Source organism: Sabethes cyaneus, chromosome 3 (genome assembly GCF_943734655.1).
Source record: "Sabethes cyaneus chromosome 3, idSabCyanKW18_F2, whole genome shotgun sequence".
NCBI classification, from domain to species: domain Eukaryota; kingdom Metazoa; phylum Arthropoda; class Insecta; order Diptera; family Culicidae; genus Sabethes; species Sabethes cyaneus.
The window spans coordinates 170,234,576-170,250,429 of NC_071355.1; the positions used below are offsets into that span (position 1 = coordinate 170,234,576).

Below are 15,854 nucleotides of genomic sequence, written 5' to 3' on the forward strand. Positions count from 1 at the left end.
TCGGGTTTTTAATGCGGTAAAAACTCATCAGCTCGCATTTGGCAATGCTCACAATGAGCCAGTTCAGCTTGCAGCATTCACCGAACAAAACGAGCAGCTCTTGCAGGTGGCGGCAGTCAACGATGTTTTGTATTGGAACAAACAATTTCAGGTCGTCAGCGTCGTTAAAGAACAGCAAGAAAAGTAAAGGTCCCATGTTGCTACCGAAAAGGAGAAATTGGGTTTTTACCTGCCTGATACACCTTTAAATAATTATTTTTGCATGTAAGTAAAAATTTGAGTTCATTTTCATGAAAAAATAATTATTAGCTTAATCGCATCGTTGCCTGTTTGAGGGTTAACAAAGGGTAGACTGCGGACATGGCTTGTGAAAGTTATTGCATTTTATTCGGAACTTTTTCTGCAGTAGTTTTTATTCCGGATTTCGAAAATCTGTGAATTATTCTCTACCGGTTGATGGATAGTATAGAAAAAAAATTTAGTAACAAATTTGTGGTTTGAATTATTTATTCTCTAAGTTCAACTTTCTCATTATAGACACTTTATAACTGGTAAAAGTCAGTACGAATCTAGCAAAACTAGAACGGATCCAACAACCTAAGTAAAATAAGTTACTAATAAATTACTATCGCTCATTGTGCAGCTCTAGTGAACAAAAATACTGTCGCATCCCTCCCACAACACTACAAACAAATGAAGATATGAAAAATGTTGCGCCTCAATAACAGCGTGTACCTAACAATTTACATCTCAGTAAATAATAATAAATCCAATTACAGCGTAAATCTAATCGCCTAAACTAAACAGTAGAACTTCGTGATAGTAATTCCTCTCTCCGTTCCGATGACTATTTACACACAGGATATGACACCGACGTCTTCGAATTTGTCGAATGGCCGTTTCTCTCTAGGCAAACTCCTTTCCCAATACTTTTTCGATCCAAGGCACGAACTTCTGAATGTTGGTGTAGACTCCGGGCAAATGTTCTCGGCCACAACCGATGCCCCAGGACACCAGCCCGATTAGCGTTTTTCTACCGTCCAAAGTAAGAGTTAGCGGCCCTCCCGAGTCACCCTGGCAGCTATCGCGGCCACCTTCCTTGTAGCCGGCACACAGGAACACCTCGTGGATCGTTTCCCGCCGGCCGGCAGCGCGAAACCAGCGCTGGCAGCGATCGTTCGGTATCACTTCGACGTCCACTTCCTGAAATAATACCAAAAGCATAGTCAAATCAAGTTAGAGTTCTGAAGTTGTTTTACTGCCGGAAACAATTGTTACCTGTAGAACCGACGGAACCGTGCTCTGCCCGTGCCGGGTTCGACCCCAGCCAGCTACAGTGGCCATTTTGCCGACCAGTTTGGTGTGCTTCGGCGGTAGGCAAACCGGCAGGATGTGCTGCCGGAAGACTACTTTGCGGTCTAATTTAACCTAAAAATTAGAGTGAATTTATATTATGAAACCACATGCACTGAAACAAATACATACTAAGGTCTAATAACTAACAATAAAAGCGTATCTGGCTTGTTCAATAACATGAAATTAGTTTATAAGATCTTTCCAATCCCATATTATTTGCGGACAATTGTAACCAAGAAAATCTTGTTAGAAAAATCTTACCAATGCGAGATCATTTCGAAAATCGCTCGGTGAATAGCTAGGATGAACTTCCTTCCGTTCGATGCTGTACTCTTCGTGGTTCAGTCGTTCGTCCTGGTCCCGGACATCCCATTCGCCGAGCCGTACTTTGAGGTTGCTGTTTGGTGTTCTAAAATTGACAAAGATATTCAATTAATCAACAGAGGATTAGTTAGATATAGAGCAAAATCTACGTGGCAACACAGTGAGCAGCTGTCACGACCCATCGGTTGGAGACCAGCGCACCGCCACAGCTCAGCTTCTTTGTGAGGAAACCGGTTTTGATCAAAGCCGCCTGCCAGGGATGCGTTCCGAAGCCTGTCGAGTGACCGCCAACAATGCGGTTGGTTCTCGTGTACAGTTCACCACAACCTAAGGGATAGCAAAGGGAAGGATGTTGATTAGATTTGCCTACACAGATAGTTCGGTCATGCATTGAAAAGTTAATCTACGAATTGAAAATAGGTGAAGACTGGAAAATGCGACAGTGCTGTAGTTAAGCTGGTGCTCGATTTGATTGCTTTTGAGTTAAGCGTGATATTTGCTGGATTTGGTGTTTTGGGCGTGTGAACTACAGTGAGCGCTAGGAGCCCAGTTGGCAGCAGGAACAGGAAGGTTTTTGTGCTTCGTAAAAAGAAAGTATGCAGAAAAGCAGGTCCTCGAGAAACAGAGTTTTCTACAGGGTCTACCAGAAAGTAGTAACGTCTTCATTGGCAAATACCATTCTCGATTCCATATCCATCGTCCTCTTGCTGGTTGGAACCTGGCTGGTAGCTGTAGATGGAAGACGGCCTCTGTCCCACAGAACTACCACCGGATCCACCCCCGAATACCGACCCGACAACGTTCGGTCGTGTACCAAAACTAAACGGTCGATCGCTATAGATGGCACTGGCTGTAGGGCCGTGTTCGGAATCATCGTGCAATGTTCCTCCGGTGAAATGATTCGTCGGTGGTCGATGGTGATGCCCGCCGAATGGAGTGTTCAACCCGTTTCCCAAGTGATTACTCTCGTATCCCCACTCCGGTGGATTTGTACTGGTGGTTACCGGATAGAGATGGTGATACGAGGAAGATGGTTTCGAATTGTAGTTGTTGCCGGAGGTGGGAAACATTGCTGCTATTTGTGATGGGGTTGTTTGTGGGGGACGACCACCGGAATGACCACCGGACGGTGGTGCCGCGTATGGCGCGGATGATGAAGATGACGACGATGATGATGATGGATAAAAGTCAAACAGATTGATTATGTCGCCTAAACGTGGAATGAAGCATGGGATTTGATGTTAGCTTGTGATATAAATATGAATGCTGACGATGCGTTGCTTCGGGAACTGTTAAAAGCAGTGTTCCTGTCCATCGATTTAAGTACTCGTTCGGTTCGAAATACTCTTATAGGTGATTGCAAAACGTCAAATTCTCTGATATTTTTTTTCTAGCTGAGAATTATTACAAAAGAGTAAAAGAAAAGCAAAAATTCATACTTTTTCGTGCATGAATTGAACGCTGGTGATGCAATAAAACACGAACATCCGGCCATAGAAGACACGACACAGTTTAAAAAAATTAAGTTTTTTCATCAAAATCTTGTACTTTTATGTCAAATTTAAACTGTTTCGGAAAACAACTTTATCAAGCCAACGTATAGATATGACATCTTTTATTTATTAAAAATATTTTTATGAATTTACTCGATTCTCTTTGTTTAATTGGTTGTACCTACCGTTCGGTAGTTCTCATTTGTTTACCTTTTGAAACAAAGATGTCATGATTGAAACACCATGAAATCTTGCAATTTACTATTGTTACTTGCTTCCCGAATATTTTATAAAGTTTTGTTTTTGAGAAATCCTAGTGTCCGGTCAAAGATGACTTCCACCTACTCAATAACAAATTTAGCAGCAGAATAAAACGTAAAACTTTCCTAACTTAACTCGTACAACGATTCAATTACTCTTCTATGACATAGATATTTTTTCTTGCCGGGACGATGTAATCAGGAAGTTAGTAGATACTTCAGACGATACTATCGGTAGTTGGATGGAAATTGCAATCGTCTTATTAGTGATTGCGATTTCCATTCAGTCATTGTTACACATTTTAGTGGAATCAACTAAATTCCTATTTTCCTGGTGAGCTACAACTAAAATCGTTCGCTATCTAGCTCTATGCTAGATTAGAATATTGAAACAATGTGAAGATTAATTTTTTTTGTAGAATTTGAAAGAAAATGTACAAGTTGCTAACAAAACAAGACAAAGTCAGGATCGTGAGTTCGTGTGCTTGGAACTGCTCAACGTGTATGGAAATATGTCTAAAAACCAGTGCAATAGAGTTAATTGTAAATCTCAGTAATCAATTATTAGATAACTGGAAAATAAGCATTGAACAAATCAATAAACAGTACCGTCATCCGGGGATACTTGGGAAACACCGGAGCCACTTACAATACTTTTGCGCATGGCGCTTTTGACAACTCTAACGCATTTGTTTGTTTACGATAATTCATTATATCATTGTTTTGCTTTTTTTGTACGACCGGAAAGTAATTAAAATTTAGTGTAGGAAAAATAGGTGACGCAGGACCACGTAACTCTTTGTAGTGATAGTAGCATGTATTCATGCATGTAGTCATTCGATTCTTCCTGTATACATGCTATATGCAGCATAAATACATGCTACATACGTACGTACTTACGTACGCACGTAGTACGTACTTTGAAATCAATAGGTTTCATAATTGGGGCGGATGCGTAAAATATTTTCCGATCGATTAAAAATATTTAAAAAAAACTACAAGGTATACAGCCCTAAGGGTTGTACGAAATGGTGACGTAGGACTGTGTCATATAATACTCATTATAAATGCCGTTGCTCTCGCCACCAATAGCCGTCGATGGTAAATACTGACCGTCCGTCAATGCGATTGTGCGATGAATGAGCAGACGGCGAACCAAGAGTACCATTTTATAGTCACTGGCACTGCCGCTGCTGCTTGTAAGTTAGTGTAGGTGGTGGGGGAAACCAGATCAATTGCTGCTGCTGCTCGAATGATTATCCGACGCTGAATGAGCAAGCATTTTCCATGGAACGTTGCAACGTTAACCATTTAGAAAAGTGTAGAAAAATCTTTTCATTCTTCAATTACTATAGTTCTTATAAGAACTGTTTAAGACCACAACGGCCTACTGCTGAATTTGCTGCCCGTCAGTCGATCCGTTTCCATTTGCTGTTAGTTTGCGAAAATAACGGCCAAAATGCCATTGGGTGCCTCGAATTGTCATCGAAAATGACATGAGATGCCGCAAAGGTTCTTGGATTTGCCTCCAATAGCCGCCAAAATGCTATCGTTGTTACCTCCCGATTGCTATCGTTGTTGGCTCCGATCGCTGGTGTTTGCCGCCAAATGCCGTTGCTTTCGCCACCAATAGCCGTCGATGGTAAATACTGACCGTCCGTCAGTGCGATTGTGCGATGAATGAGCAGACGGCGAACCAAGAGTACCATTTTATAGTCACTGGCACTGCCGCTGCTGCTTGTAAGCTAGTGTAGGTGGTGGAGGAAACCATATCGGCTGCTGCTGCTTAAATGATTGTCCGACACTGATTGAGCAAGCTATCGAACAATTTCGCATGTCTGCGATGGGGATAATGCAAAATGTAATGTTAAGTACATCGTGTGGGATTCACGTTGGCCATTGCCCTCTGATTCCGCTTGTCTTTGGGACCGGTGTTGCCGTCAATAGCCATCGATGTTGCCGATTGGATTGGAAAAGGGGTGTGGCTTACAAAGTGATCTCAAGGTTATCATTTGGATCCAAATCCTTTGGTGTATCTAATTGTCGTCCGTGCCTGTGAAGCTAGGCGATAACAAGGGAAATGTATGGAAAAATTCGACCTTGAATCTTTACACACATTTTCACTATTTAGCGTATAAAAAATTATTATTAGTATGTTACTATAAAATTGCTGGAACTTTTATCTATCCAACGACATATTAACTGTTATGTTTCGTTCAGTAGTATAGTAGCTATTAGCGTTTGAAATATTTCATTCAAACGTTACACTTCTATTTCTCGTTTTTACAAAGTGCTACCCAGTTCCAGTATAGTAAACAAAGACGTAGTCCTACGTCAAAAATTTAAAATCGACCTGAAAAATCTTTCATTTTTCGCAACGCTCGTATTTTTCGATTTTTTGGAATGACACCCTGTTCCAAACCTTGCCGTAAGACGTAGTCTTACGTCGAAAAATCACCCTTAATTTCGATTTGGATTACGCACACTTCGCTTCGCTGTGTATAGTATAAGCAATTTGTTTATTGATAGCATCAGAAAAATATGGCGTCATGTTGTGAAATCGTTACAAAAGCAAAATTGTTCTCTACCGAGTTATCTACAGCTCTATCTAGCAGGTTAGAAAGAGCGTAGAACCATTAGAGCTCTACCAAACGCCCTATTGACATAGCGTTTGGTAGAGCTCTACGCTCTCCAGTTTCTCCAGTGGACACACCCCGTAGAGTGCTACGTGAAATTTCTGTAATGAGTACTGGAGTACCTGAACAGTAATCTTGTAACTGAGCAGAGAAGATTTAAAGAAGAAATTGATCGATGTATTGTGGTATTTTGTGTGAAATTACAAACCAAATGTCAGAAAGCCGCATGACACACTGGAAGGTTAAAGTTCTTTTGTTGAGCATTTTAATAGAATTTGAAAATCTCTTTTTTTTCGCATTAAAAGATGCCAGGAAAAAACAGAACGTGGCTTTCGCCATGTGTATTTCCTAGATCATTTGTAAATGGAGATTTGTCGGATCAAAAGCAGCGACAGAAGAGATGTTTTTCGAGCCTAACTGATCGGAGCAAAAGAAAGCGAATTGCTGACCTGAGGACCGATAAGTGTGCTTCGGAGCTTTCATATGCTGCTATTCATTTGAGCAGCTAGAAGGGAACGAAATGAAAATGCCGCTAAATTTCTTGCAGAAACGATGCAATCAAGTCCATCGCGTCCCACGCGTATAAGAACCGCTTGGAAAGCGGTAGATTCGTCCTCTGAATATCCTGTCAGAGTTTTCAGATGAAGCGTTTAACTTCTATATGAAGAGTAATTTCTCCAACTTTGTCTATCATATTCAGTATAAAAAAAAAGCTCGTGAAAACTACTTGCCTCCCAAAGAATGTATTTGCGATTCGGAGTCTATAACCGAAGTGCAGTTACAAGCTTTATTAGACCATACGGCCAAGCAACTCGTAGTGCTTCAAGATACAGCGTTGAATTTGTATGTAAATAGGAATTCGATTCTATAAAGAGACAAAAGAACTTACAATTCGAGAAAAATCTAGTATAGATAATCAGAAAGCAAAACTCGTGGCCACGGAAACTCAAAATTCTCTAGGAGCAAAAATTTGCATAACCCATTCTGATGGTATGCACCATGATTGACGGCAAAGTTTGTGGTGCAATTTCGAATACTTCATATCAAAAATGCTATATATGTGGTGCGAGCCCAAAAAAGTTTAACAATATTAATGTAATAAAAAACTCACAGAGGTTGTGTACAAGACACGACCGCGTATAGGTGACGCAGGACTATGTAAGTCTCTTTGTGGCGATAGTAGCATATATCCATGCATGTATTAATACGATTCTACATGTATACATGCTGCATGCAGCATATCTAGGGTTTGTTGAGACTACAGGGTGAGAATATTCAATTATTTTCGAATGAATGTTAATAGCGCCTCAAATCTCACTTTAACTTCAAACTGAATATTTTTAATCTGTACCCCGGTGGTATGAATGCGTTCACATTAAAAACCGATCAAGCGTCACACACAATTGACGTTAAAGTTGACCGGTAAATAAAAAAAGCAAAAAATCTTAATGCGTTTCCTCTTGCTCCGGAGCTTTGGCAATACAGCTCATATGCAACCTACCTCTCTCCAGCACTCAAAATAGACCATTTTAGTCGAAACTCCCGAGCCAATTTTGTCTTCTACAAATCGAACCTTTAGAATTCGCGCATGTTTGAAATGTTTTCAAAATATTAATTGTTTTCGTCAAATCAAAACAACAAGTTAATAGGGTGCGCGTCTTGCGCGTATGTGAAAATGAATAGAGTTACCAAATATTCAGATTAAAAATTAACTCGCCCAATCTGAACGAGCTGTTTTTCATATTAGCGGGGGTTGAGTGTATATGTATTTATGTATTTGATTTGGTGATATCAAAAAATTGTTATGTTGAGAAATCCAAATTTTTGCAAGCCGATAATTTTTTATAGCGTTTTATTCATTCTCATTTCAATCATGACTAAATAAGTTAAAATTGTTTGCAAAATGTTTTGTACATTACTGCCTTATTTATACTGAGTTGATAGTCAAATAAACATTAGCATCACGGGTCCCTCCTGCCTCCATTTTCGAAAGAAATTAATCTAAATGTAATGCTTGACTATGGAAACTATGTAAAGAATTGCCAGCAACTAACTGATGCAAAGCAGCAAATGAAGCATTCAAAACTATTCTCTGATAAGAGAGTCGCTGATTTTCCTCGTTTTGTGATTTCTGTGTCACGTCACATGCACAAATGCAAGACAACAGTTTCGAACAAATTCTTGCAGTTCCTATATGGATACAATCTGGCAAAAGGGAAAGATGACCGCTCACTTTTCGATGACGTTTCAACTTCAGGACTTCAATTTGAACTAATTTCAATCTTAAATGATAAAGGCGGTTGAAGAAAAGAGGTGGTTTTATACTTTAATTTGTTAGGATTGTTTACGTTCAGGACATCACATTGAACTAGGTTTAATGCTGAAACGATAACGTCGATTGAAGAAGAGGGGTGGTTTTGCACTCTGAGGTACTTCCCAAGCACAGATATCAAATTGGTATAGGTTTAAGCGCCGTAAAGAATCTTCGATTGCTTTTTTGCTACCTTGCAGAATTTATAGATTGTTTCTATTACCAATGGTTCCTCCACATTAAAAGGATTTTACCAATTCAATTCCATTTTATCAACAGCACATCTTTTCACTACACTCCCAATGAAACGGAAAACATGCGTATCCATACAGAATTATATTAAAACCGCGTCCCGCGTAAAAAACCGCGTCCCGCGTAAAAAACCGCGTAAATTCCGAAATTCGCGTAACAAAAAACCGCGTAAATTCCAAATTCGCGTAAAAAAAACCAAAATTTCGCGTAAAAAAAACTTTGTGGATTTCAACACTACGCGAAAAAATAGACGTTTTGAGCACATTCGCGTAAATTCCGAAAATTGCGTAAAAAAGCCGCGTAAATTCCGAAATTTGCGTAAAAAAACCGCGTAAATTCCGAAAATCCCGTAAAAAAACCGCGTAAATTCCGAATTTCGCATAAAAAAACCGCGTAAATTCCGAAATTCGCGTAAAAATAGTCGCGTAAAAAACCGCGTTAAAACGCGTAAAAAGCGACATCAGTGTACTGTATTAGCGCATTTTTTCAACACAGATATCAAATTCGTCTGGGTTTAATCATCTTGCCGTAAAGAAATTGCAATCTGTTGGGGCAAGGAATTTTTGTAATTTTTTTGGCACACTTCCCTAACACAGAAATCAAATTGGACTAGGTTTAATCGCGTTCGTAAGAAATTTGTTGTCACGAGAGGGCTTTGTCACTCTTTCTGACCTGGCGTACTTCCCAAGCAAGGACATCAAAATAGTCTAGGTTTAATCGCGGTGTTAAGAAATCTTGTTGGGACGAGGAGACTTGTTTTGGCTTACTTCCCAAGAACAGACATTGGTATAGGTTTAGAACGTCGCAAAAAATCATCAACCAATCATGAAGCGAGGATTTCCAGTTGGACAATACTTCATTATTTTCATTTTTTGTATAGTACGTAGGGGATTGTCCCCTATTGTGAAACAGCCCCGGTTGTGAAACACCTGTAGTTTTTCACGATTTTATTATCCTAGTGCTGTCAAATTACTACCAACGTCTAGTCTCATAGTAATATAACTTTTGAGCAAACAACGGTCAAACTTCAATATTTACAATGCTTTGTAGGAAACGTGTTTGAAAAAACTCCCAAAAAAGTTTTTTCGCATGTTTTGCAATTGATTATATTGTGTACCAAATGGAATAAAAACGGTCAGGTAAAAGCATATAAGTTTAGTTTTGGACCTCTATTTCATCACACAGACAAATTTTAGGTGAAATAATTGATTCAAAAATTATTGCATAATTTTTTTGCAATATGGCTTCTGCCCCGGTTATGAAACAGTCAAGTTCTCTGGTTGTGACACATCTAGAAAATCACTTATTTTATACTTCATATAAACATACATAATTTTAATTGGGGCATTATGAGTCTTTATGGCAGCAGGATTTATTTAGGTTTAGCAATAACTCAATTCCTTGTAACACAGTATCAGGCCAGGGCATTTCAAATGTGCCAAAATGACTGCTTGCTTTTTTACATGCACTTCTTGCGATTCAGAATTAGGCGATTAAACGAAGAAATTGATCAATGAGTTTGTATTTTTAGTATTTTACATGAATAAATGATTTTAATTTTTGATTTTCCTTCGATATGTCTATATTTTCTTTTCTTTTCTAACGATTTCCCGAGGTGTTTCACAACCGTGGACATTTTTCTTTAGCCACAAAAAACCATGGTTTGAAATTTTTCTATAACTTTCGTGTTTTAAACAAAAACCATATACTTCCTTTGGCAGAAAGATAGGTAACCGTTTAAACTCCAATGTTTCAAAAAGATTTTAAATTGGATGATCCGATCAAAAGCTATGGCTGAAAAACAAAACCTGTTTCATAACCGGGGACATTTCCCTACTTTGAAATCAATAGGTTTCATTATTGGTGTGGATGCGTAGAATATTTTCCGATCGACTGGCCTAAAAATATATATAATCGATCTGGAAACCGCTAAGCTATTAGCGCTGAAAATTTTTCATTTCTCGTGACGCTCGAATTTTTCGATTTTTTGGAATGACACCCTCTCCCAAACCTTGCCGTAAGACGTAGTCCTGCGTCAAAAGAGACAAACTATTCTGATCTTTCATACGATGACCCAATTGAAGGCGACATCGTTTGAAAACGAGGATGTTGTTTCGAAGGAAGAACGATTTCCTGATGAAGTTCCAGATAAATCTGTAGATTTATTGCAGTACATTCACATGGAAATTTGGATGAAACATTCCGTCACTCTAAAGGTCTAGGAAGGGTAAAGCTGAGCAAAGAGTTGATGACAGTTTCCAGTTGTGGAAATTGCGATGAAAAATCCCGGTTTCAATACCCTTGGTTATTGCAAGTTGTTGTTATATATTAAATATACTTCAGCCTTTTACAACAGTACCGAGACCAGCTATGAGAACTGAAGAGAAAACTGGAAGACGTTGAAGCCAATACGACCACAGATCAATATCATTTGATAACCATTTGATTATTTAAAAAAATTTCAAAAAACCAAACGTTGGTCAAAGCATTGTAAAAGGTTTGTAGTGCAAGTTTTCGTGTGGCTGAACAGCGTATGAAATTGAAAGAAAAAGGAGACTCCTCCCACTCAGTAGTAGAAACGCTGCGAGGGCTACTTAAAACACTCCTTTTCGAAAGTGGCACATTAAATGAAGCCTTTTCTTTACTTAGTTTCAAGATTTCTAGTATGTGCGAATCCGACAAAAATGGTGTACTCATTTCTGATGAAATGGCCATACAACTTGGAATGGATTTGGATTTTTGCAATAATTTGAACACTCTTCCTTGTCACGCTTGAATAGCAAACCATACTGTGGTGCTTATGTTAGGTGGTCGGAAATCACGATGAAAGCAGGTTGTGGCTTATTTCTACATAGGTGATTCAATACAGCAAGGGTGCCTAACGATTTCGGTCGACATTATTCGTAAAGTTCAGTCTACTGGACTCCGAGTGGCTATAGTGCTATGAAATAGCTGACTCAACCATGTTGCAGTCTCTCTCTCAAACTATACAAAAAAAAAAGAATTGATTTTCACATTGTTTAAATAATCTAATCGCAATTTCCATTGAATTGAATGCTACAGTCGAATATGCTCGACATGATTAGATATCTGATATTCTAACGTACCGATGAATTTTAATTGAATTGAATTTCAATTGATTGACTTCTTGATTATGTCGTCCCGACAGAAAAGTATTGGGGTATGTTGCTACATCGTCGTAATTGCCTATTCCCATTCTATCCAACACAAATTATTAAAAATATCAGCATTTTTATGACACACAATGCAAAACTAGTTATTCTCTAATATTTTAATTAGTTGTCTATCATACGCGATCAATCAAAGTGAGCTGAGATCTATTTAAATGCTTTTTATCATTCAAGAAGTCCTACCAGCCAAATTTCCTACGTTTTTTCGTGCGACGAAGAAGACAATGTCGACTATCGTTTTAATTTCCGTTATTCATAAATGAAAATAACTCACGCAAGGTATTGTCGTTATTCTACAGCCAGGAAAACTTGCTTGACCTGCAGAAATTTTGCAGAATAACATTTGTCATGCCCTCCTACACAAATACATTTGCGTTAGCTTCGTAAACATTGTTGTGATTTTTAGTTCGGACGATGAAAAATTTTGATGGACGGATTTTAAAACGGTACGACGAATTTAAGAAAGAAAGTCAGTTGCGTAATTTCAATGATATGCTTTAATAGTCGCTTTTCAGTGGTTTCAAAGTTCACGGATCGGAAGTAAGGATGCTTTACCGGTTTTACCGAAACCGGTTTTACCGGTATTACCGTATTATTTTTCAATTCCGAAATACCGGTTTTTACGTGATCAAAAACCGGTATTTTCGGTATTTTTTTACATGGTAAATTTATTGAAAAAATAACTCAAGAAGCTTCCATTGCCGTTCAGATTGTTAACGTATAGGGCGAATTCAATTCAAAGATTCGAGGTTCTGAAAATAACAGCTCAATTATATAATTTTAACAAACGGAAAATATTTATCTAAGTCTAAAGATAGTGACTTTAAGAATTAAGAATACAATTAAGAATATTGCGCAACAGTAAAAATGTGCAATACACATTGTAGCTCTTCAGAAAATCTTCAGTGAAAAATTACGGAGTGCTTTAAAAAATGTTATAGCATATTACGGAAGAGGAGTTCGGTTATTGACTCGTTGTTGGCAATCCTCAACGGATAGACAGTATGACTGTTTTCTGAAACCACTATCAAAGATTGCATCGCTGTGAGCGTAGACTGACTTGTAAGAACCATTCATACTGCGAGCCGCGTGAAACGAGCTATGTAATGCAGTTTTTTCCGATCTTGTTCAGTTCCTGATCAATTATTTATCTTCCGCCTTAAAATGCGTGTCTCAAAATTCACTAATGCTCTATGTCACTCAAAATAATTCGAAAAACCTGTAAATATTTCAATTACCTGGCACCACGTATCACAGATGTTTCCGCAAGAACAGGGCTTTAATAAAATTAGTAGGAAAATAAGCTGTCAATTTGGACCACAAGACCATATATTTTGGTATTACTCAAATTGTATGCAGTTTCCCAGTAAAGCCTGTCTCGTTTTATAGTTGACACGATAACCACTTTTTCCGTACTTATTACTTTTTAAGAGAGCTAGTCAATTAGCTGTTCCAAAAAATTGAGTACCATTGATTAATGGAAACATTTTCTACAAATTTTACAATTTTTTAAATTTATTTTTCTAGTATTGGCTTTTACCGGTTTTTCACCGGTTTTACCGGTATTGAATTTATCAATACCGAAAAACCGGTTTTCGAAATACTCCCTCGGTATTGGCATCTCTAATCGGAAGGTAGGTGTGTTTTAGTCAAATCGGCACAAGAACTTTTGGAGTATTCATTAAATCCATCCAACAAATGATGAAAATTAGAATGGCTTTACTTGCTACCACGGGAATTAGAAATAAACCCTATATAACATTATTTGAAATCGCATCTAAATTTAAAATGGCACATCATTTTGCAAGGTTCGCAATGTTCCTTTCATGTATGGATCTACAGCGGGTTTTTTCAAAGTGTGTTTTTAGGTGCGATTTATTTGCTTGAAAAATCGTTTTAACAGGTATAGTTTAATTTGAATTGAGCGTTAAAGTTGTGAAAGAAAGATTTTTGGAGAAGCAAACGGATTTATGGTCTGTAGCTACACGTATTAATTTCAAAATCATTTGAGCAGGTGCTCTAATCGTCACGCAAGTAAAACATCCGTTTTGACACTTGTCGACAGGTCTGCTGTTAGAAACAAGGCATGCTGAAGCATTCAGCATAACACCGTCCATGCAAGGTTATGCTGCTTCGTGGACCGTGCCTTAGGTGGCATATCAGCGAGCATCTATTTTGACAGGTGGAGATCATAATGGGCACTTGAATTATGCATCATAATACGAGACGAAAAGTATAAATAATTTTAACGCCGCTCCTAAGGTAACTAAAGGCGAGCATTGCTAACTGGGGCATGCTTTAAATTAGGAGTGTTTCTCAATTTCACAACAATGACATTGATGTCGAACCCATTTGGTGTGATCCGCACTTTGACGGTTTGTTTGCTTTTACTGTTTTGCAAAGCACTGTGAAGAGTTTGATCCATAATGAAACAACATCAATCGTGGAGTTAGATGCTTCCTGACTTACTTACTTTACTGTTGCACTTAATTTACATAACTCTGACATCGTCTGCTTGAAAGTGAAGTGGTAATGTCCAAACTTTTTACGGAGCAAAAATCAGCTCCATTGACGTGAAGGACTAACACGTACCTAAGTACTTGAATTGCCCTAATTTTCTTTAATGCGTGAGAGATTGCCTCGGCTGCCTGGTGCATACCCCCAATTAAAGCTTGTTTTGTATTACACAATGACGGCTAAAGCGAAAATAATAATAATCATCATCACAATTTTCATAATCATCAACAAATGCGAAAGCATCCATTACCATGTCTAAGTTACCTCGCTCCAGCTTGGTTTGCTGTTTATTCTTTACCTTTCACGGATACGAACCGGGGTGGCAGACGACACTACGTATTAGGACTACGCTTGGGACAGATAGAAAGCCTCAGGGTTTTGCAAAGTTGAAGTCTTCTTGCCCCAGCGGCGAATTTCGAGCAAGGCAACCTACGAAGATATGTTCAAGCCAGCTTGGTGGTTGAGCGAGAGACCACAAACCTACGTCAGCAAAGCGACGAACTCATTGTGCATTGAAAAGGGAAAATTGTTTATCGGCCTGCTGCCGAAATTTTCCCTTTCTTTCAGTGTAACGCTGCATTGAATCGGGTAATGTCAATAATTTGACAACATCATGATTGCCTCATCATTTTGCATTATTGCGTGAGTCTAGTGCTTGGTACTTTCTTTGTCTGGTTGCCTCATTTTTGCGCCATCGTGTGTAACAGTGCAGCACCCTTGCCGTCAGCCAGCGAATGCGTGTGGGACTTCCGCTGTCGCGGGACGACTTGGGCACTGAAGCGAAGTCGTCTTGCGGTTAAGCTGACTGCAGAGGTGGCCGCAGCAGTTACCATGCCGGAAACGAACCATGACCCTGGGCTGCATTTCGCAATAGATGAAGTTGATAAATTATTATCACCAGTCATGCCAGCACAATTGGGTGGGAATAAGCCAGTGGAATGTTAATTATTTGCAGATGAGGGAGTAATTTAGAAATAATTTTCATTTATGCACTGGTCTGATGGGTGTCGTGCATTCTATGCACTTAAGATTAATGAGATTAACTATTTAGCACCAGTTTCTCAACCACAGGTGGGTTCTTAATTGAATGTAATAGTAATACATAATAGTAATTTTCGCGTTTTCATTCAAGGTCGGATTCGTGTTGGTTAAGAATTGTTGCTACTGTATTAAATGTAGGGTAACTGGTGGTAAAATGCCCAGTCGGGGCAAAATGCGCCGCTGTAATATTTCACGAATTAGTCACTTTTAAACTGTAATTAAGGTGCCAATCGCTTTTATTTTACATTACAAACTTGTGTTGTGCATATAAGCTTTCTAAATTACATAAATCCTATGAAAAAACAAAAAAAATATTTGCAGGCTTATTTCTTACAATTTTCGCAACTTTTTTCGTAAGACATTACGCCACCAATAAACAATATTACGTATCTGTAAATGGCTTTTGTTTTGAACAATGGTCTCGGTATCCAGCAGCCAATGTAAAATTGCTTAATTGAATTATTATTTATGTG

At 38.6% G+C, this 15,854-nt stretch overlaps 1 protein-coding gene across 1 annotated transcript in view; it reads right to left on the reverse strand.

Annotated features, from left to right (window-relative positions):
- Positions 1 to 631: 631 nt before the first annotated feature.
- Positions 632 to 15,854, reverse strand: part of LOC128740409 (serine proteinase stubble) — a 59,129-nt gene continuing 43,906 nt past the window's right edge. Inside the window, exons 3-6 of the mRNA XM_053835950.1 lie at positions 1,830 to 2,007; positions 1,618 to 1,765; positions 1,279 to 1,428; positions 632 to 1,203 (exon numbers count right to left, since the gene is read on the reverse strand). Of these exons, the coding sequence (XP_053691925.1) occupies positions 907 to 1,203; positions 1,279 to 1,428; positions 1,618 to 1,765; positions 1,830 to 2,007 (773 nt within the window). The 3' untranslated portion in view covers positions 632 to 906. The remainder of the gene's footprint in view (positions 1,204 to 1,278; positions 1,429 to 1,617; positions 1,766 to 1,829; positions 2,008 to 15,854) is intronic.